General features: G+C 56.1%; 1 protein-coding gene across 1 annotated transcript in view; it reads right to left on the reverse strand.

Annotated features, from left to right (window-relative positions):
- Positions 1-4448: 4448 nt before the first annotated feature.
- The window catches only part of PRRX2 (paired related homeobox 2), a 49676-nt gene continuing 31737 nt past the window's right edge, over positions 4449-22387 (reverse strand). The window contains exons 2-4 of the mRNA XM_045771260.2: positions 10880-11067; positions 10047-10225; positions 4449-8941 (exon numbers count right to left, since the gene is read on the reverse strand). Coding sequence (XP_045627216.1) covers positions 8806-8941; positions 10047-10225; positions 10880-11067 — 503 coding nt within the window. The 3' untranslated portion in view covers positions 4449-8805. The remainder of the gene's footprint in view (positions 8942-10046; positions 10226-10879; positions 11068-22387) is intronic.

A 22387-nucleotide genomic window follows, 5' to 3' on the forward strand; every position in this document is an offset into this window, starting at 1 on the left:
AACCCCAAGTGCCAGCACCCTAATGGGGGAGATGGGGCAGTGGGAGCACAGGGGGAACCTTAGAACCCTGCTGGGGAGGAGCTTCCAGGGGGAGGCAGCAACTCACCCGAGAATGGAGGTAAGACAGATTTGTTTTAGGGGGAATATCCAAGCTGAGGAAATTGAGGGGCAATGCTGAGCAGAGCTCAGTCTCCTGGGGTCTTGTGGCTGGGAAGTCGAAGGTGGAGGGTTGTGGGAATGGAGGGAAGATGGGGGGATGGAGGAATGGGGGGAGTTGGAGGGGAAGGGGCTGAGGGAAGGTGGGGTGTGTGGAGGGGAGGGTGGGGTGGAGGAGAGGGTGGGGGTGGAGGGAAGATCTGGGGATGGAGGGGAGATGGGAGGGGGAGGGGTGGTAGGAGGCATAAGGAAGGTGGGAGGCAGAGGGGAGGAGGGGAGAAAGGAGGTGAGGGGTGGGAGGGAGAAGAGCGAGGGGAGGTGGGTGGTGGAGGGAAGATAAAGGAGTTGGGGACATGCAGGGAATGAAGCTAAGCAGGTCAGCAGCAGTGGGGCTCATCTGAGGCTTTGGGGCCATGTTGGGGACATTGGAGGGGATCAGTGTAGCTGGGTCTGTGTCCTAGGAGGCGCTCTGAGAAAGCCAGCAAAGTGGAGCTGACGGCCAGGCAGGGGTCCTTGCTCACTGAGCGCCATGGACAGTACCCCCCTGCCCGCCCGGGATCGGGAGGGCCAGGGGAAAGGCAGGTGTGAGCGGAGAGCAGGGAGGGGCCCATCCAGGGTGCTGTCAAGGGGCAGTTGGCAGGAGCTGCAGGGTTTTGCAGGGGAAGAGGACGCCCAGGGCCCTGTTCTGCTCCTGCCCCCTGGGCGGACACAGTCCAGGAGAGGGGAGGGCTGGGAGCAGCCTCCTGGCAGCAGCTGCCCTGAGGCTGCACACCCAGGCCCCGGGAAGCCAGCGCCTGTTTCATAGCAGGCGAGATGAGCCAGGCAGGGCCCCTGAGACCAGACCACACTGCTGAGCTGGTGCACTCGACCACCCCCAAGGCCGCCTAGGGCGCCAGGTACTGAGTGCGAGCTGTCCTGCCCTGGTCCCCGTGCCTGCCACCACCCGACCTGACTTGGGCCTGCTCTCTGGAGCTACTCCACCCTCCTGACCCAAGCTTGGGATGGGGGGGTGAAGGGTGGGCTGTGGGCGAGGGCTTTGCAGGAAGCCCAGGACAGGTGATGGCTGGTGGTCTCTGTCCCATGAGGTCCCCTGCCAGGAACTCCTGGGGCTCCCTGGTCCAGTGGATTCCTGGTGTGAGAGAGACCTAGAGTCACAGGCAAGTGTTGAGAGGGCAAGGAAGCCTGATTTCACCATCCTGGAGGCAGGGACAGGATCTGGCGACCCCTGCAGAAGCAGAGCCCAATTCCCACGGGACCCACAGAAGCCTCTGTGTGTGTGTGTGTGTCCCTAGGAGGCCACTGCCCTCGGGAATGGGCTTCCAGGCTGGCCAGGGCACATAGACCAACCCCTTCTAGTTCTAAGTGGGCTGGGCCTCGGGCAGTCACAGAAGGGGGGGTGTCTGTCCGGCAGGTGGAATCCAGCCAGGCTTCCCAGGAGAGGTATCCTTTGAATTGGAACCTGAAAAGGGGATGGGTTTTTTGTTTTTTGGGTTTTTTTTTTTAGCTGTTAATTATATGTATGAGGAAGGGTCAATGTCGTAGGTTCAGAAACTCCAGAAAAGCTCAAAGAAGAAAATAAACACCTTCCATACCCCTCATACCCTCAGCATGCAGGGGCCGTCCTGGGTCACGCTCCGAGCGCTCCGGGACACTCACTTATGCCCGAGGCCATGGGGGCCTGGGTCATAGCCGGATCCCGGAGCCTACCCTGGGCCCCCACGGTGCACTCCCCACCCAGAGCCAGAGGCTTCTCCTGCGTGGCTTCCAGCCCCCTCGGAGGGACGCTGTGTTCTCAAGAGGCTGGCCTCTTCCTGATCTTCTTCACTGTTGGTCTCTTCCCCTAGACCGTGCGCCCCTGGGAGTCAGGGGTTTGGGTCCCTGCTGTTTCCTGCTGTGCCCATGTCCCCAGGTCTTGGAAGAGCACCTGGCTCCTAGGATGTCTCTATGAAGTGAATGAATGGCGTGTAAAATGACTATCTCTGTGTGCGTGTGTGTACATATAACACAGAGATCGGGACTCACGAGTGCTTTTCTCCGGGGTGGGATCCTCGACAGAAAGTGCTTGTGAAGGGTTTCTCGGCACTGGGGAGACGGTGTGTCACAGTTGTGGGTGGCATCAGCGGCTCACAGTGACACCTGTGGCTCCCCGGCTTGCAGCCAACGGGTCAGACTGGCTCTTTTGTCATCACTCGAGATTTTCCTTAACGGATCTCTGCGCTTCCTCCCGGGGCTCTCTATGGTCAATAACACGAATTTTAACAGCTCCCTGGTATTCCATCATCCTGGGTAACCTTGTCATTTATTTGATCTGCCCTTACTGTTGGAGAAATTAATTCTCCAGGCTGCGTCAGCATTAGCAGTGCCGTCATGGGCATCTGCGAACAGAAATCTCTGTGCGTGTCCGTTTCTTGAAGGTACGTATCCAGAAATAGAATTACTGAGTGGAAGGCACGTGTTTAAGGTTTGTGGCATATGTTGTCCTCCAAAAACATGGTTCCAATTTGGATGGGATTTTTAAAAGAGTTTTGTCACGTTTTAGTATCCAAGTCGGGAAATTTACAAGTGTATATACAAAGACCAGAGACCACCCACAATCCCACGTCCCTGAGAAAATCACTGTTCACATTATGGTTTATTACTTTCCAGATTTTTTTTACAATGCTTATTACGTATATGCATATTATATGTAATAGGCATAATATATTTATGTATCTATGTATATTAAATACATATAATATGCATCTAAATACATATAATATTTGTATGTATTTAACATGTATAGACACAGATACACCATGTATCAGTGTGTGTGTGTGTGTGTGTGTGTGTGTGTGTGTATAATATCTCCAAAAGAGACTGTGAGGTAGGTCATGTTTCTGTACCTCTGGTCCTTGGAGGGCCTGCCGTGTGGCCACTCACAGGACAAAGGTTGCTCCCCTCGGTATCTGTGTCTGCCAAGAAGACTTGGAGTAGCTTCACTTTTTAAAGTGTGAATTATGAAAATAATAGGGTTTTTCCTCTCATTTCCAAATAAAAAATTATAACATTAAATTATTCTTTTTCAAACTACACAGAACTCCCCCAGACACACGGAGCTATCTTCTGACTGTCTAGAATTTGACTTTGCACAACATTGTAACCCTTGTTGGAATGTATGTTCAAGGCCACAGGGGAACAGCCTGAGGAAGGAGTGTGGCAGGGAAAAGGGACTGTCTGGAGGGATTATCTGGAGAGTCTGGGGCAGGGGGCAAGGTGGGGCGGGGGGGGAGTTGAGGCTGGACAGGGAGAGCAGGGCCAGATGGTCGAGCCCCAAACACCCGGCCTGGGTGATGGAATGTTGCCGAGAGAGACCTCGGGAGCCACAGGAGGCTTTAGACAGGGGAGGGATGAGATCAAGACTGGGTTTTAAGGCAAGAAATCTGCCAGCTTGTGCAGAATGGCCTGGAAGGAGGTAAGACGGGAGGATCTCCCTGTGGCTTGGCAAATAATTTGAGCAAAGGCTTCGTTTCTCCTGCGTAGTGGGTCTGGGGTTGTTGGGTGTGTTATGGGCACAGGAAGGCCAAGCTCAAGGTGGACGGCCAAGCTCCATCTCCACCTGTATTTGTTTTCTATGCCGTGTAACAAGTTGCCACAAATATAACAGCTTAAAGCAACACCCACTGATGATCTTACAGTTTCTATAGGGCAGGACATGATCATAAAGTTTCTATAGGGCAGGAGTCGGGGCACAGCCTGACTGGTCCTCTGCTCAGGGTCTCACCAGGCTGCAAAGAGGCTTTGGGCTGAGGCCCCACCTGGAGCTCAGTGTCCAGTCAAGCTCATTCAGATTTGGGCAGAGCCAAGTTCCATGAAGTTGGTTGTAAGACTGAGGCCCTCCACGGCTGGGGCCCGCCCCTCCACAGGCAGTTCACAACAGGGCTATTGGGCTATAAGGCCGGCAGGCAGGAGAGCATCTCTGTGCTCTGAATCCCTTCTTTCGGGAAGACCTAACTCTCCTTTAGAGGGCTCACCTGCTTAGGTCAGGCCCACCCAGGATAATCAGTCTCCCTTTCGATCAGGTCAAGTCAACTGATTAGGGACCTTAATTAAATCGGCTAACTTCTTTCGTTGTTTTGGTGAGAAGCAAGTCAGAGTTTCCACCCACACTCGCACGAGGAGAGGGGGCTACCCCGGGGTGAGAATCATAGGCCATTTTAGAATGCTGCCTAGCACCCCACCTCTTCTCTGAGAACACCTTCTGATCTCCAAGTGGCCATCCTGACCCCCATCTCTGAAGCTCAGTGCTTCTGCGGTGTGAACTAAGGGTTAAGAAGCTCTCTAACACACTCTTTCCAATACAGAAAAGAGTTACTGATGACCACAGATCTTCAGGACCTGGGGGACTGAGGGTGCAGTCACAGCTCAGGAAGGGGGCCGCTCCCTCACAGGGGACACGGCGGGGAGCAGGCACATTTTCTGTCTTTGAAGAGCTCTTTATGCAGTTGAGACACTGCACTGGCCTGCTCGCTCTGTTTCTCTATAAGGTTATTAGCCACAGGACAGAAAATACGCAGACGAGCGGATTGCAAGCCGCGATAAGCATTTAAATTATAATATTTACATTTGGGTTTGTGTGCTTCCCAGAGTTTTCACATTACATAGATGAATGTCTGCTAAACAGCTCAGCACATACTGGTGTTCCCCCCCAATGTTGGATTCCTTCTCGAAGTGGGGCTTTGAGATGGAATTACTGGTGACAGCATGTGAACGTTTTCACGACCCTTGGGACATTTTCCGGAAGGCTTGTGCCCATGTTGACGCTGTGACCCCTACTGGTGATTTGGGATTTGCTCGTTTCTTTGTCTTTCGAGAGAAGGCTGGGTCAGGCGCGGCAGCGAGCCCGGATGGTCGCCCAGCTCTGCGCCCAGCTGTAATCCCACAGCGCCCTCCAGGGGTGGGTGACAGAAGTGCAGGGGCTGGGCCTGCCATTTTGCTGGGGTGCTCGCAGAGTGTGGGCACCAAAGGGCCCCTGAACTGTGTGTGCTGGGTTCTCGGGGCAGGAGCCGTGCTCTTGCACCCCAGGACGGGAAGTATTCTGACTTCCTCCAGCTCCACTCTGTGCCTCTCCACCGTAAACACCAAGCGCTCGTTTATAGAAGGTGACTCTGTGCCCACAGTCCCGGGAAGTGGCTTCGGTTCTTATTACCCGTTGTTAGCCCCATTTTACAGAGGAGGACACTGAGGCTCACAGAGTGCCTTGCCCCAGGTAAAACTGGTCTCTATCTCTCAGGTTTGGGGTTTTGCGAGAGCCCAGGCTGCCTTTTTTCTCTTTCTTCCAATCAAGTTCTTTTATTTTGCACAAACAAAAAACCAAACAAACAGAAGCAAAGGCAAGCAATGTCCTCTCCCAAGTGGGCGTGGCCAAATGGGCAGAGAGAGTCGGAAGGAGAAAGATTCCAAGTTCTCCCAGCCTGGGACGGGACCTTGGATACCTTATCCTCATAGAAAATTCTATCCCAGGACGGGGTGCCCAGGGGCCTGCCCATGGAGCTCTGCAATCAGGGGGACACTAGCGACAGCCTGTTACAGGGAGGGCTGCTGTGCCCCGGAGCAGCACGTGTAAACGATTAAGCCGGTTTGTTTTCTCTAGCATGCTTGGGAGGAAGTGACGTTGACATCCTTGTGGCCCAATGGCACGGCCAGTGCCTCCGTGGGAAACAGGTCGCCAGCTTTGTCTGAAGCTGGTGTTCTTGGGACCCGCATTCTAGGCCCCAACCAGAGCCTTCTGCCCAGTGTGACCCCGTCTCTGCTGTGGGCCACCCCAACCTGGAGATGCTTCGTGGCACCCTCCTTTTGGATGAGAAATAGAAAGACCGCCATGCCTCCATCTGAGCACTGGAGCTCTGGCCGGTGCCTGGGCTGGCCTGTCGCCTGCTTTCAGCTCAGTGCTTCTAGGGAGGAAAGAGGCCTGCCTGCCTGGCTGCCAGGAGGGCACTGCTCTGGTCCCCCATGGGCCACCGGCCTTCTGCTGGTGCGGATTCCTGGGTTGGGGGGAAATGGTAAGCTCCTCACGAGGGAGGAGGCTGCTCAGGCCAGGACGGCCCCCAGCTCTCGTCTTCATGGAAGAGCAGGCCAGCATCTTCCCGACACCCCTACCAGGCAGTTCCTGGTTCCAGGGTCTTCTTCGTCCCGGGCACTTCCATGTGCCTAAGCCAAATCCTGGCCACCACCTGGCCCCCCTCGTCTCCCTCAGCCCATCATCCGGTCCTTAACCCCTGCCCCTGCTGTGTTTGGGACACTTCCCAGACCTGCCCACTCCATCCCCATCTGGCCCAGGTGCTGCCGCTCCTCCCTGGACATCTGTCCTGGCCTCTGCAGGGGCCTCCCTGCCTCCACTCTTAGCCCTATGGCCACTCCTCCACACAGAACCCCGGGGGGCGGGGGTGTCCCTCCACCGAGCCAATCCCCTCCATGGCTCCCCACCACCAGGATAACATCCAAACTTCTAGATCTGGCCACACCGGCCCCACCTGAGCCAGCTTCTGCTTCTCTCCACCTTCATCCTGCACGGGGAGATCCAGCCCTGGAATTGTCCCCGCTGGCCCAAAGACACAGCTTTTGGCTTGACCCAGGGCCTTTACACAGAAACACTTCTGTGTAACATTCTTCACGGTTCCCTTAGCCAGAAACACTCTTCTCTCCCACTCTCTTTGTCTGGCCAACTCTTCATCCTTCCAGGACACCTCTTCCAGGAAGACTGCCCAGATGCCTTAGACTAGCTTTGGGGCTCCCTGTGTTTGGTGTGGCCTCTGCAGCAAGGGACCCCATATCAGTTCTCTGCTCTCTCATCAGGGCCCTGGAACACAGCAAGTGTGTCCTATTCATTCAGTGAATCAAAGGTAAATGGAGGCCCAGAAATCACTTAGCCAAGGCAGAGGCCAAACTGAGCAAGCCAAACCCCCCCACACACACACACCGTCCAGGGCACAGTTATCTCCCCTGCTCAGGCTCTCGTAGTTAGAGAATGCCCCCTCTCCACGCCTTCAGCCAGAGCCCCTGCCTCCCCCACCGTCACCGGCGCCCCACACTCTCCAATTGGCCAGCCACGAGGAAGTCACACGGTGAGCGTCTGGGGCTCGTGTGCACATGGGAAAAGGGCAAAGCTCAGTGCCCAAGAACCCGGTATTCACGGTGAAATCCCAGACGAAGTATGGGGAAGAAGATCTCGGGGTGAATGGGGGAGAATGGGGAGGGGTCCTCACCTCACCGAGAGGTGTAAGTACTGTACCTTCTAAAACAAAAATGGGGGTTGTCTCTCACGCAAGGGTTGTCACGAGGCTGTGACCTGTTTGAGGTGATCTAGGAGACGAAGCCACGGGGGGAGGGCTGACACTTTGGGGCGCTTTGCTGCAGCATGGGCAGGCAGACTGTGGGAGAAGAGGGCCCCCCGATTGGCTCCATTGGGGTGTGATCGCTGTGTCACAATGAGGGCCATCACCAGGAGGGGCTGGTCATCTTTGTGCCCTCTAGGGGTCGGAGAGTGCTGTCCTACTTGCTGGGGGCTGGTTGAGGTCACTATCCACAGAAATGCCTCTGAACTTCCCAGGAGAGTGTGTCCCACAGAAGGGGCCGTAGGGGGCCAGGCGGAAGGGGCTGGCTTCAGACCACTCCCTTCACCCCGGTTTCCTGCAAACTCCCTATGAGTGATGTCATTAGCTGTCGGTACATGTGTCCTCTGTCACTCCCAGTTATCATTTTCAAAAGGTGGATGGACTTGGATAAGGTCTTCTGGTGCCCTTGCCTGTTAGGACCACTCTTCTGTCTTTCGAAGCCGCGTGTGACCTCCACTCTGCACCCCCACTTCCTGGGCCACTTGCCTAGTAGGCCCCTCTACGATCAAATGCCCAGGAAGGTCCCATACCTTCTGCATGCCCAGAGATAAGGCGTTTAATTCCAGCATCTGCCCCCCCCCCAGTCTGGCCAGCCCAGGAATCCATGGTCACCCACCCTGCCCCTCACTGTAGGGCAGAGGGGACACTCCCTGCCCAGACAGGGAAGGGATCCTGCCCAGGGTCACACAGCAGGGTTTCTCCTAAACACCTAGGTGCTATGGGGTCCAGGACAAGCCTCTGTCCTCCTCCCCGACTCCCCACCCGTGGGGCTCTGCTGGATGATGGACGGCTTCATTCATAAAAAGGCTCAGACATGACGGCATCTGGCCCCGCCACGCCTGCTGGTCTGAGCTGGGCCCAGGGCGGTCCCTGAGCCTGCTGCAGGCCAGAGAGGCCCCCAGAAGGCCATCCACTCAATTGCTTTGCTGCCCTTATCCGCCCTCCCTCGAACTTTTTGGGGCTTAAAATTTTTTTATTTCTTAAAGACGAAAGCTTTTCGGTTTTAAAACACAAAATAAATGCAGTCTTTCATGGCCTCCTGCTCCGCCTCTGGCCCAACCCCCCCCGAAGGTCATGGGCCAAAGTCTCCCACGTTGTAGACAAGGAGCTGCCGGCATCTCAGTTGCCTCTTGGGCCCAGGAGTCCGGACTGGAGAGAGGGGCCAGGAGAGCCCAACCCACCTGTCCTGGAGAGAGCGGACAGGAGAAGGTCACTTTCATGTCTGCCCTCTTTGCCGTTGCTCGACCAGGGAGGCAGTGGGGTCCTGGGGGGCCGGCCGTCAGTTCACCGTGGGCACCTGGCTGTGGTGCAGGCTGAACTCCTTGGCCTTGAGACGGAGGCTGGCAATACTGTTGGCCATGTTGACTCCCGGGGTCGCAGGGCCTGAGCCTCCAGGGCTGTAGGGCGGCACCGTGCTGGGGGCGACAGAAGGCACGAGGACATGTAGCTATGGCTGGCATGCTGCCCCAAGCTGACCACTTCTGGCTGCCAGCCCTGGACCCCAGCCTCCCCTCCTCACCTGACTCGCCTGGGAAGCCCTCCCCCCAGGGGCCGGGCATGACTGGGGCTGCAGGATTCGGGGAGGAGTCAGAAACACCCACAGCCGGCACCAGGACACAGAGCAGCCTCTGTGCGCTTGTGGGCATCCCTCCCTGGATCAGGGGCTCCTGAGAGCAGAGCCTGGGTCCTGCCCACCCCCAGTGCCTGTGCTGGGCCTGGCACACAGCGGGATGCAGGTGGCGGGAACACACACCTGTACAGAAGGGTGCCTGTTCGTTCTCCTGCTCCAGGTAAGGACAGGGGGGAGAGCTGGCCACCACAGGCATCAGGAGGACTCTGACCCCACAAGCCGGCCTGCTGGGTCTCGCCTCCCCCAAGACCGGGGCTCCAGCAGAGCGCCTCACACAGACTAAGGGGCAGGTGGCGCCCCCTGGAGTTGTGGGTACAGAAACATATCTCCCTGGCACATCTTCCCTCTTCCCTCCTGCCCTGCCTCCTTTTTCCAGCTTTGACCAGGGCAACACTGCCCAGAACTTGGCACTGGACCCCGGCCAGGACCCCTGGGCTAGGGAGGCCATTCCCTCAGCCCTCCCAGCTAGGGAGGTCGACCCAGGGCCCTGGGGCTCTCCTGCCAGCCCAGAAATCTTCCTCCTGGTTTCCAGCGTCCTCAGGGTGACAAGGGTTCTTCCTGCCCCCTCCGGACGGGCTTCATCTTCTTGCCTCTACACATTCATGCACACAGGCGTGCACGCACAACCGTGCACACGCGTATCCCTACACACCCACACCCACGCAGGCACACTCATGAGCATGTGCACCTACTGATGTGGAAACACTCGTGTGCACACGTGCTCACACTCATGCAACACTCACACGCACACGCACACTGACTCACACACTGAGGCCAACCCGGGCTTCAGGGTGCCTGCGCACCGTTCGCAGCTCCCCGCAGATCCTCAGAGGCATCTGGGCCCCAAGAGGCCCCGCCCCCTCCCGACCGGAAGGGGCTCCTGCTCTCACCTGTAGGGGGACGAGGCTGTCCAGGAAAGATAATCCGGACTCAGCGCGGTGGGCCGGGGAGCCACGGGCTGCTCGATGGCGGCCTCCTGGCTGTAGGACTTGAGCAGCGAGGCGGAGCGGTTGGCCAGCATGGCCCTCTCGTTTCGGCGGAACTTGGCCCGGCGGTTCTGAAACCAGACCTGGGGGCGGGGGAGGCGTGCTGAACCGGGTGCAGCAGGCGGCAAAGGGGACCCGCATCCTTTGGGAGGCAGTGCGTGCCCGCTCTGCCACCAACTCTGGGCTGGCAGCTTCCCCTCTCCGGGTCTCGCTTTCCTTGTCTGTAAAATGGGGATTTTCTGCTTCGGGGGGCGGGGGGGCGGTAGTGTGCGTCGGAGAAAGGGCGAGGGAACGCGTGCAGGAAGGCGAACACGAGCTCCTCTTCGCTGTTACAAGGTGGTAACCAGAGAGGGGCGAGCTGAGCACTGGGCTCCGAGCCGGCACCGAGCAGCCCTTAGCCCTTGCACACGACTGTTCCGTATCACAGCCTTTCACACCAGGCACTGCTCTCCGTAAGCCCTTGACAAATATGTTACCTCCTTTAATTCTCCTAAGAGCCCTATAAAAGAGACCCACGTGGTCCTCACTTTCCAGGGAGGCACCTTCAACACAGAGAGGTTAAGTAACCTGCTCAAGGCCACACCGCTAAGTGGCAGGGCTTGGATTTGAACCTCAGTCCTGGCCTCAGATGCTCGGGCTCTTCCATGAGTCCCCCCGCAGCTCCGTAGCCCCGAGTGAGAGGTGGCCACGCGCTCTTCATCCCCACCCCCACCCCGCCCCAGGTGCGCCGAGCTCACCTGCACGCGCGCCTCGCTGAGGTTGACGCGCCGGGCCAGCTCCTCCCGCACGAAGGCGTCGGGGTAGTGCGTGCGCTCGAACACGCGCTCCAGCGCCTGCAGCTGGCTGCTGTTGAACGTGGTGCGGTTCCGCCGCTGCTTCTTCTTCCTCTTGGCGCCGCCGCCACGCCCCGGGCTGGGGCACTCACCTGCGGAGGGGCCGAGGGTCAGCAGGTGGGCGGCCGGCCGGCAGGGGCCCGCCCTGCGCCTGGAGGTGACGGTGCCCAGAGGCTCGGGACACAGGCAGTAGCTCGGCAGTTGGCACGAGTGCTTCCTGGTGTGTCCCCCTCGCGGATGGATGGATGGATGGCCCAGCCCCGGGAGCAGCAGCAGATCCCTTGAATCCACACCTCCCTTCATCCCTTCCACTCGTATTAACCGAGCACCTACGATGTGGCAGGTGCAGTGCCCACGGGAAATAGAATAGTGAACAAAAGCAGCCGGACCCCTATCCTGGAGCCAGGGCACAGGCTCCCGCTGCCATAAGGGACAACGGACCTGTCCAGGGAGGCCCAGGAGACCCCTGAGTGTCCTCGGCACCAGGCCCAGGCCCTGGGGCACGGTAAACCCTCCGCGGATATTGGTTGCGGACTTCGAACCCATAACCAAGAGCAGTAAGAGTCACAGTTCCGCGGGCCCACCGCTCACAGGCTCTTTAGCACCTGCGATCTTTGCCGGCAGCAATCCTATAGAGACAATGGCTGCCATCCTCATCACCCCCCAACTTACACGGGACGAGGGAGGGGGGTTCAGGGAGGCCAAGGTCTCTGGCACGAGTTCAAGCACCCAGTCAGTGGTAGAGGAGGGATTTGGACCATCAAGCTGGCACCAGAGTCCTGGTCCTATTCACCAAACCCACCTGGCCGGCTGCTGAGAGCAGCCTTCTAGAAGGCCCCCAGTGCAGAAGGGCATCTTTCTGCACCCTGAGCACCTGCTGTGTGCCAGGGGCTGTGCCGGGTACTGGGGAGAGATGGAGCAGACGGAGGGAGACAGGCCCCAAATAAGACGCCCAGTGCTGGGGGACAAAGGTTACACCAGGATGCAGGAGGGTACTCAGCTCTGGCGGGTGATGGGGAGATGATCAAGGAAGGCTCCTCAGAGGAGGTGATGCTTGAAGTGGGTTTTGAAGGACGTACAAGAATTTTCCAATCAGATCAGAGGGAGGAAGGGAAGGCATCTGAGGCAAGGCACAAGAGGTGGGAATGACGGGGGGGGGGGGGGACAGCCACTATTGCCACATTTCCATTTTATCGGGGGCAGAACTGGACTTGACTGTTTGTCCCTGAGGGCCCAGTTCATTGCCCACTCCTCCAGGGAGCCCTCCTGACCACCTGAGTCCACGTGGGATCCCCTGCAGCACTCATCCCGCACACACGCAACACCGCCAAGCTCAGCACTTCCTTATGTATCTGATTTTATTAAAAATGGATATTTTAATAACCAAGTAATGTCACTGCTTGTCACAGGAATAGATTCAAATACCAGAGAAGGCTGAGACGTAAAACAAAATACTCCCCTCTCCCCAGCTCCACTCCCCACGCTTTACAAGATTACAAATGTACATTTTTAAAAAATTTACAAGCATGAGATCATGCTGAACACCCTGGTGCTTCAACCTGCCTGTTTTGACCTGGTAATAGTCAGATGCCATTCCATCTCGGCACAACAAACATAACCCTCTTTATGGGGATTGTTCCCCACACTCTATTTTCTCTCGCGTTCCCTCCCTCCACCCGGAGGAACATATTTTTTATTTTATTTTTTCAAAAGATTTTATTTATCTGAGAGAAAGAGATATCACGAGCAGGCAGGAGGGGCAGAGGGGGAAGCAGGCTCCCCAGTGAGCAGGGAGCCCGGACGCAGGGCTCGATCCCAGGACCCTGGGATCATGCCTTGAGCCAAAGGCAGACGCTTAACCCACTGAGCCACCCAGGCGCCCGGAACTTATTTTTTAAGGCAGTTTTTGCCTTATCCTTCCGGCATTGCTTTTTGCAAATATAATAAAATGCGTATAATATTTTCTCCCTCTCTTCTAGCAAAAAGCATAGCGAGTACTGCTCCACACCTCACTTTTTCCCACTTAGCAGTAGAACCCGGGGATCCCTCCATCCAGTGCGTGGAAATCATTCACACTCCTTTCCACAGCTCCCAAGCACTTGGCTGGGGGACTCCCCTGTGGTTTATTCTCCTGGAATCCTATCGATTGGCCCCTGGCGCGTTTCCAATCTTTTGCCACTAAAAGAATGCCACGATGAAGAACCACACGCAAACATGATTTTCTATTTTTGCCAGTGCATATTTGGGACAGATTCCTAGAAGCGGGATCACTGGGCCAGTGAGAAAAATGCCAGAAGTGGCCAGACTCCCCCCGCCCCCAAGGCTTCCCACCAGTGGTGTTTGGGAAGGTCTGTTTTGCCCAGTATGGACAACAGACCATACAGTCAACCTTTGGGCGTTGAGTCCATACTTTGTATTTTTGCCTCCCCAGTTACACATTCCCTTAACACATCCAATATTCTTCCAACAATGCTGGGTATGTGCTCTGCTGAGCATCTAGAATATTCCAGACCCAACAACAAATACCACTCAGTCCCTGTTTTCAAACAAGCTCCCACGTTAGCCGGGTTTATTGACTCTTGAGCGACAAGCTGATTCGACTGGAGGCCGAAGCGTTCCATGAGACTGGTAAATAATGATCGTGGGAGCAGATGGGGGTCTTGTCAGGCAGGATGCAGGGCGGGGCCTGGGGAAAGATGACCTTACAGCTGAGTTTGGACGGTAGCTCTCAACGGAGGGCAATTTTGCCTCCAGGGGACACCTGACAGTGCCGGGAGACATTTTTGATGGTCAGGACTGGGGGTGGGAGGTGCCACGGGGGTTGAACGGGTAGAGGCCGGGGCTCCTTCAAGACAAGGACAGGCCCCCACACCAAAGAATCGTCTCATTCACAGTGCTTACAGCGCTGGTCTAGCGGGACGTTCAGGGCTGTTGCAAACATAGGAGTCACATGTGGGGGCAGGGGGGTGGGAGCGGTGGCAGGGAACCCGAGTGGCCCCAAGGGAGCCGCCTCGTCCCCTGGCCGGGCTCCAGCCTTCTCTCCTCACCCCTCTCCTCCAAGAAAAGGCGAAGATGGATGAGAATGTCTGGTGCCTGAGAATGTCTCTCTGCCCCGCATCCCTGCCCCCCTGGAGCGGGAAGAAATCTAAACCAAAACAACAAACTGAAAACCGGGTGGTGATCAATAGCCCGAAAGCAGGATGGAAGCTTCTAGAACACCAGCCATCCCAGAGACGATTTCCGTCCCCCTCCAGGCAACACTGTTTGGGCACACGCCCAATGCAGAAAGCATTTCAGCCAAAAAAGGAGACTTTTTCGAGAAGTTTCTGAGCAATTCAAAACGGAGGGTGTTTAAATGAAAACCATTTTGCAGCTTTCGCCCCGCCAAGCGGGCGCCGGAAGAAACAACTCGGCTCTTTCACCAGTTAAACTGTGTGGTGACTTGGAGCCTAAACCCTCACGCAGAGGCATTCAGCGCCGGGCCCCCCACAACCCCAGACCTCCCACACCAACACCAGCTGCTCTCCTCGCGGGTCTGGGGTCTGCTCTCTCCGGGGTCACACCAAGGGCGCTCCGATGGGGCACACTCAGCAAAAGCTGGTTTGGCCCACGAGTGGTGACAAGCGTCGCCCATGCTTCCACCCACTGAGTCTCTGGGCCCGCAGGCATTACCCCACTTCCTGCACAGGGAGACTGAGGCCGAGGTGGTACCTCTAGGTTGGAATTCCTGTTTGTCAGAAGGCTCCGCCGGCCCAGGCTGTGGGGGTCTCCTCCCTCACCCACCTTGCTCCTAGGGAAGGTGACACAGGGGTCTGTCACAATCTCAGTCCTGGCTCTAGGAGGCCTACAGCCTCACGTCACCTCCCTGGTGTGGAAATGCCCCTGGATCTCCATCCCGGCCTGGGGCGGGGGGGGGGATAACAGAAGTAGGTCCCTCGTCCCTCTGCACCTCTTTGTTCCAAAGCAAGACCTCACCTCTGGGAGCTGTGAGGGACAATGGCTTGCCCAAAGTCACACAAAGTTCCCATGAGGAGCAGAGTTTAACTGGGTGCCAAGAGCAGAGGAATTGCTCGATACATGGTCACTGCCCTTAGCCTTGTTGCTTCTGTGCAAACGGCTTTGTGCCCAAGGTCAAGGGTCTTTCTCCCCGGCCCTTTGGTCCCCTCGCCCTAGTCCGTGGTCCCCGCTGCGCGCAGAGGCTGAGAGGCCGCCAAGGACACCTCAAGCAGCGTCCTGAAGGTGACCCAGGACTCGAACCCACGGGCTGGCCTCTGCTTCCCAGCGAATGTGCTGGACATTGGTGACCCGACGTTCCTGAGCCACCTCCGGAGAAGCGGATTGTGGTGGGCGTGTGTGGCCCTCGGGGGTGGGGGAGGCCCGAGTGAGGCCTTTCCAGCATTTGGAAAAGAAATACTCACTAAGCCTCCGGCCAGCGATTCCTGGGGCCCTGCTCTTTCCAAGTCGGGCTGTGCCCCAAATCTCCTTTTGTTCAGTAAAAGTCCTGCTTTTTTCCGGGGTTCAAAATTGAAGCCCGAACCCGCCCGCGGTTACAAGGGCTGCTTAGGTGCCATCGCAAGGGGCCGGATCGGGCGGGAGAGAAATGTATTCGGATGGGGGGAGGCCTGCCGCACTCTCTCTCCCTTAAAACCAAATTACTTCGTCCCCGATTACATTAGGATACAAAAAAATGACCTGTGCACAGTTTTCTGCCATTAAATTATTTCACACATACCATTTATTTGGCTGACTGCGGGCCAAAGACTTTTAAAAACTCTGCTTTCAGCCAAATGATCGAGTGTTCCTGGCTCCTCTCCCCTGCACCCATGGTTTTTCTTATTCCGTGTAATTTAAGGGTCTAAATAGTCTGGAGGGAATTAACTGCAAATTCTTCCTAAGACAAATAAACCCAGGCTCTTCGTTTCTGCCTTTCTCAAGCTGTTGAGAGACACTCTCTGTTTGTTTTTGCTTCAAATAGTCAGTTTGCGCCTGACCCCGGGGCCGCAGCGAGCTCCAACCCAAATAAATAACTTTTATTAATTAGCATTTATTCTGACCAAATAAGCAGCCCCTCTCCCCCCTCCGATGTGATCTCTGCCAACACGTTCACAAAAATAAACAGCGGGTCCCCAGGACCTTGATGTGGATTTAACAAATTAACACCGGGCCTTGGTCAAAGGAGCTCCAAGCTGCAGAAATATTTACAGCCAGGAAAGTCGGAGGAAGGAAGTGGAGGTGGAGGGCCCGGAGGGCCTGCAAAGGCTTCAGCCCCCACTCCCAGGTCTCCTGGAAGAGATGAGGGTTCCTTTGAAGGACCCCTGGTTCTGCCTGGCCGGGCTCAGACGGGAATTCTGGAAACTGCCCTGAGCTGTCACTGAGTGCCACTAGAGGGCGCTGAGGGTAACCGCTCACCTCCTTTGGGGGAGAAGGGAGAGGCCGGACTGCCCAGTGGTTGAGGCTGAGGCCCGGCTCAGCTCCCCAGCCGAGTGGCTGACGGCAAACCTTTGAACAGCTCCCAGCCTCGGGAATCTCACTGAAAAATGGGAATAACAGGAACTACCTCTCTGGGTTTTACAGATAAGGAAACTGAGGCTCCCAGGCTTAAGCAACATGCCAAAGCCATCTGACTAGGAAAGGCTGGAGCTGGGATTTGAACCTACAGGTGGGCACAGAGCCCAGGCTCTTGGCCCCTTTGGCATGGGGCAGCCGGCCCTAAGAGAGCCTGCACCGCCATCCCCCCCCTCCCCGTTCCTCCTGCAGGGGGGTTCTGACGGTCTCTCCACGGGCTTAGGGTGAATGGTACAGCCAGGAGGAGGGAGACTGAAGGCCGCAGAGGTGTTTCTGGAGCTGGGTGGGGTGTGTGCGGAGCTCCCGGGCACACAAGCTGGGGCCTGGAGTAGCACGCCGGAGGGAAAGGCATGCAGGCTGCCCAGCCGGTAAGACCTAACAGGGCAGGGCCAGGGTCAGGCATGGCACTGAGTCAGGCCGGCAACATTGGAAGGAAGAAAGGAAGGAGTGACAGGAGGAAGGAGGAAGGAGAAGAAGCATGGTCCCTGGAGCCCTTCCCGAGGCGGCCAGCCCCACTCCAGCCAGGATCCCAAGCAAGGAACGTAAGAGCTGGTTTCATGTCCAGCCAAGCTGGCCTTGGTCCCGAACACTGAGAGACCAGGCCTAAGACACAAAGGAGGGGCTCAGGTCCTCTGGGGAGATCACACAGGCAGACTTCCTAGCATCACCTCCCTGGGGGCCCCCAACAGCCTCCAGAGGGGCAGGCAGGGCTGTCTCTGTCTTAGAGAGAAGACAGAGGGAAGCCCAGAGAGGGGCCAGGACCTACCCAGGGTCACACAGCAAAGAAAGCCCATTCCCCTGGCCCTTTCTTTTCTGGATACATCCCTGGTAGCCCGTTTCCAGGGAAAATGGAGAGAGGAGGTAGGTCCAGCCTCCAGCCCAGCCCTGGGCATGGTGAACACAACAGACTGATGGAGCCTTTCTCTAGAAGGCCTTTCTGGCTCTATCCACTGGATGGGCCCGGTGCTCAGGAGGGCTCAGGGCTGCTGTCCTGGGTTTGTGGCCTCCTTGAAGTTGGCACTCACATTGGACATACACAACCCTCACTTGCAGACCCTGTGTATACCGTTCCTGGGCTCACAACCCTTCCTCTCTCCCTCCCTGACTCACCTTCATGTCTCAGCAGAATGCCACCTCCTCCGGGAAGGCCTCCCAGAGCCCCTGTCGTAGCTGTGTCACACTGTAGAGTAAATGTGGGGTCATTTGTCCAACAGGGCCTGGAACTTACTATTTTATGTCCCTCTGGAACCCAACACAGGGCCTGGCTTAAGGTAAACATTTCACAAATATTTTTTGAGTGTTGAGTAAATGAATGAATGAACAACCTGGGACTCTGACACCCAGACTCCCCTCCCCGCCCCCAGGCCAGTGACCCGGGTGGTTACCAGGGGACCTAAGCAGGCGTGGGCTGACCCTGGAGTCTGGAGGAGACTGGGGGAGGCTCCCACAGATCCCCTAGAAACCATGTGTTTGGGTCTCTCTGGGGTCTGGAGCCTGTCCCTTCCATCCACAAAGGCCACGATGTGCTGCATACACTTCCACAGGATGACCGGACCCCCTCAGAAGACCCAGTGGAGGGGCCAGAGCACCAATGGGATCTGCCTTACCAGACGGCATGGGCTCCTACCCACCGCAGGGCCTTTGCCCAAGCTCTTCCCTCTGCCTGGGGCACTGCACCAGTTCTGCCTGGCTCAGGCTTACCCAGTCTTTAGTCTGAGCCTAAATTCCCTGCCCTGAGAGGCTTTCCCAGCCCGCAGGGCAGGCCAGATCTCCTCGCTACAGGCTTCTGGGCCCTCTCCCTCTCCCACACATTTTGTAACAAAGTCGGTTTTCTGTTTTGGTTTATCTACCTCGTGCTTGTCTCTTCATTTAACTCAGCTCCAGGAAGGCAGGGACTGGGTTTGCCTTGTCACCTCTAGATCCCCAGGACCGGGCAAGAAGTTTGGTTTCAAACAATATTTCTGAATGCGTGATTCTTTAAATGAAGGAATGCCTCATTCCAGAAAACAACGGGAAATCCCAACATCCAAAGCCCGTTTGCCTTCCCCTCCGAAAGGCCGGACAACGGCTACTTAGATGTGACGCCCAAAGCACATGCAATTAAAGAAGGAAAGATGAATTGGACTTCATCCAAATTCAAACTTCAGTCAACACCAGCAAGAAACTGAAAAGACAACCCACAGAATGGGGAGAAGGTTCCCAAATCATATGGTTGGTGAGGGGCTTGTATTCAGATGATGTTAAGAACTCTAAGACTCAACAATAAAAAGACAAGTCACCCAATTAAAAATGAGCAAAGGATCGGGGCACCTGGGTGGCTCAGTCTCTTGATTTCGGCTCAGGTCATGGTCTCAGGGTCGTGGGATCGAGCCCCTTATTGGGCTCTGCTCAAGGTTCTCTCCCTCTCCCTCTGCCCCTCCCCTAGCTCGTGCGCGCTCTCGCTCTCTCTCAAATAAGTAAAATAAATCTTCCAAAAAAGCGAGCAAAGGATCTGAATAGACATTTTTTCCAAAAAAGATAAATAAATGGCCAACGAGCATGTGGAAAGACGCTCAGCGTTAGTCACCAGGGAAATGCAAATCGAAACCACAATGAGACATCCCTTCACACCCAGTGGGTGGCTAGCATCGAAAGACAGATAATAACAAGTGTGGGCAAGAATTCGGAGAAATTGGAACCCTCGAGCACCGCTGGTGGGAACATAAGATGGTGAGGCCACTTTGGAAAAGAGTCGCGCAGGTCTTCAAAACGGTAAATAGAGAGTTAGCATCTGACCCAGAAATCCGGCTCGTGGGTATATACCCAAGAGAAGCGAGACACATATCCCCACGAAAACTTGAGTACGAATGAATGTCCCTCATAATAGCCCAAACCTGGAAATGACCCAAATGTCCATCAGCTGATGAATGGGTAAACAAACCATAGTCTGTCCACACAAGGGAATGTTTCTCGACTGTGAAAAGGACTTAAGTGCTGATTCATGCTATGACATGGATGAACCCTTAAAAACATGACTTATGTTTAAAAATATGATACCAGGTGAAAGAAGTCAGTGCCGTGCATGAAAGACTGCATCATGTATGATCCCAATCTTAAGAAATGTCCAGGGGCGCCTGCGTGGCTCAGTGGGGGAAGCGTCTGCCTTTGGCTCAGGTCATGATCCCAGGGTCCTGGGATCGAGCCCCGCTTCGGGCTCTCTGGCTCAGCAGGGAGCCTGCTTCTGCTTCTCCCTCTGCCTGCTGCTCTCCCTGCTTGTGCTCTCTCTCTCTCTCTCTCTCTGTCAAATAAATAGATAAAATCTCAAAAAAAGAAAAGAAAAGAAATGTCCAGAAAAACTAAATCTGTGGAGACAGAAAGTAGGTCAGTGGCTGCTAAGGCCTGGGGGCGGGGAGGGTTGGGGTGGGGAGGGAAGGAGGATGACTAAGGGGTGCAGGGGTTTTTTAGGGGCTGATGGAATCGCTCTAGTGATGGTTGCACAATTGAATATATTAAAATTCCCTGAAGGGCCCACTTTAAATGGTATGTGAATTATATCTCAATAAATTTTCTTTAAAAAGAAGTACACAGGAAAAGGCGGAGGGGCAGAGAGAGCCACTGGGATTAGCAGAGAGTGGCAAGGAAAGGAGCCCATCCCTGGACGTGTGAGGGGGCTCTGGGAGGGGCGTGAGAGTGGGGGACGGGGCTGGGTAAGGCCCAGACGATGGCTCCCCCATCTTTGCGGAAACCCTCAGTGGAAAGCTGCACAAAGCAGATTCCTGGGACAAAGCGTCTCCACAGGGGGGCTGCCACGAGCCAGGGGGCAGGTACAGGTGAGGCCAAAGCTTCTTTGGCCCAGGAGCCTTTGAAAAATGGGCTCATTGAGCCCAACAGGGGGAGCAGAGACAAAGGTACAGGATAAAGAGTACCCGTGTCCCATTCTCAGGCACAGAAGAGGGCCAGGAGGTCAAGGCCAGCTACAGCTGACCATCTCAAAGGCTCTGGGTTTCCCGAGCCTCCCCTCGTGCCCCCCAGGCATCTGGGTTCCACCTCTGGCTTCAGCAGCCCAAGAGCCCAAGAATCCAAACTTCCAGGCTCCTCTGGCCACATCTGTGGTCGGCCCAGGCTTCTTCACTCCCCAGACCCCAAAACCACCTCCAGAAAGTGGGGGCACCTGGCTGAAGTGGGGCCCCAGGGGGGTTGGGAGTCAGGAGGGAGAGGAGCAGCCCTCGGCTCAAAATTAGGTCTGAGAAGGAGGTTAGCGTCTGTCCGTCTGGTTTTAATCTAAGGTTGGTGGCCAAATGCCAAATTTATTGTAAGACCTACATTTTAATAAGGGGTTGGTATTTGGAGGAAAGCTGCCCCCGTTAACCATTTCCAGACCAGGGTGAAGTTGTTGTTCAGGGGCCAGCGTGGGGCTTTTGCCTCCCAGTTATGAGCCCGGTTCAGACGGCCTCTCGAGACCTGGGACCAGCACGTGCTGGGAGTCAGGGTGAGCGCTGGTGGCCGGGAAGCGAGATGTGCTGACTTCCCATAGCTTGGTTCTAAAACCCGCCAACAGCTCTTGGTGCTCAAGCCTGTGACTCTTGTCTTCTCAAGGACCCAGACCTGAAGGGACCTCACAGATCATGTGCCAAAACCCCTTATTTTTGCAGATGGGGAAACAGAGGCAAGGAGGAGGGGGCACTCCCAGCAAGGCAGTGGGATCCCAAGTTCTGCCCACTGCAGTCCCACAACTGAGGATACACATTTGTCTCCTTCCTGCTCCCTCTGTCCTGGGTTGGGGTGGCTGTGGGGGTTGGGGGGGACTTAGGAGCTGACCCTTGACCCAGCAATCGGGCATGCTTGGGGGCAGTGGGGGACAGGCAACCAGCAGCCCACCCAGAGAGCAAATGACTGCCTCCCCCTGCCCCCGCATCTCGGAATGAGGAAACCCCCCTCCCTTTGGGGCCTCAGTTTTGCCACCTGTGCAGTGGGGTGACAACAGTGACTACTCCTCCCAGTCAGGGCGGCACAGACAGGACGGAACAGTCTAGGGCTTTCCTGAGAACGTGCTAGACGTGGTGGGGCTTTACACAGACAACCGTTCTCCCACTAGGATTCTTCCCAAACGAAACCCAGGTCCTGGCTCGCTGGTTCTTCCCCTCTTTCACTGCTGAACCCCTTGAGGAATCTGAGGAATTCTATGGGCCCGTCCCCCAGAAAAACACAGGTGCACACACCATTTCGCATGGAACGTTCGGTGATTCATAGACTCTGAATCCTGTCGGCAGACCCTGCCCTGTAAAGTCAGGTTTCTTTGGCCCCAGAAGAACCTGTCCCTCTGTCCCTGTTCCATCTGGGGGTCCCCAGCAGCTCCCCCCCAGCAAGCAGCCAAGACTGAGGCCAGGGCCATGGGCCCCTCCTCGGGGCTGGCGGGAGCTGGCGGAACCCTGGCTCTGGGACCACGCTGTGCTCCCCGAGAGGTTGACCTTTAAAGCATAGGTGGAGGGTTTTTATGACCCGTTTGTGAGTTCCAGGCGCACTGGAAAATGTGTTTGAGGCTCGGCTCCGAGGAGCTCCAAGGGCCGTCTGGACCGTTCCTGCCTCTCTCCTCACCACAGCCGGGCCTGCGGGTGAGACAGAGGACTCCTTCCCCACCCTTTTTTTTTTTTTTTCTGGCTTGGCCTCCATTTACTTGACTTTATTACGTGCCTGGCACTGGGTTAGAAAGTCCTGCCTTCTGAAATGGGGAAGGCACCGTCATTAAGCCTCGTTCTCAGCTCAGCGGGGGACAGTGAGGTTCAGAGAGGTGAGGCAAATGACCCCAGGGTCACAGTCATGCAGCCAGGCGGTCAGCAGCTCTCTGGGGGAACGCAGCTCTGGTTAACC

Source organism: Ursus americanus, chromosome 18, assembly GCF_024610735.1.
Source record: "Ursus americanus isolate L20-20 chromosome 18, mUrsAme1.1.p, whole genome shotgun sequence".
Taxonomy (NCBI): Eukaryota; Metazoa; Chordata; class Mammalia; order Carnivora; family Ursidae; genus Ursus; species Ursus americanus.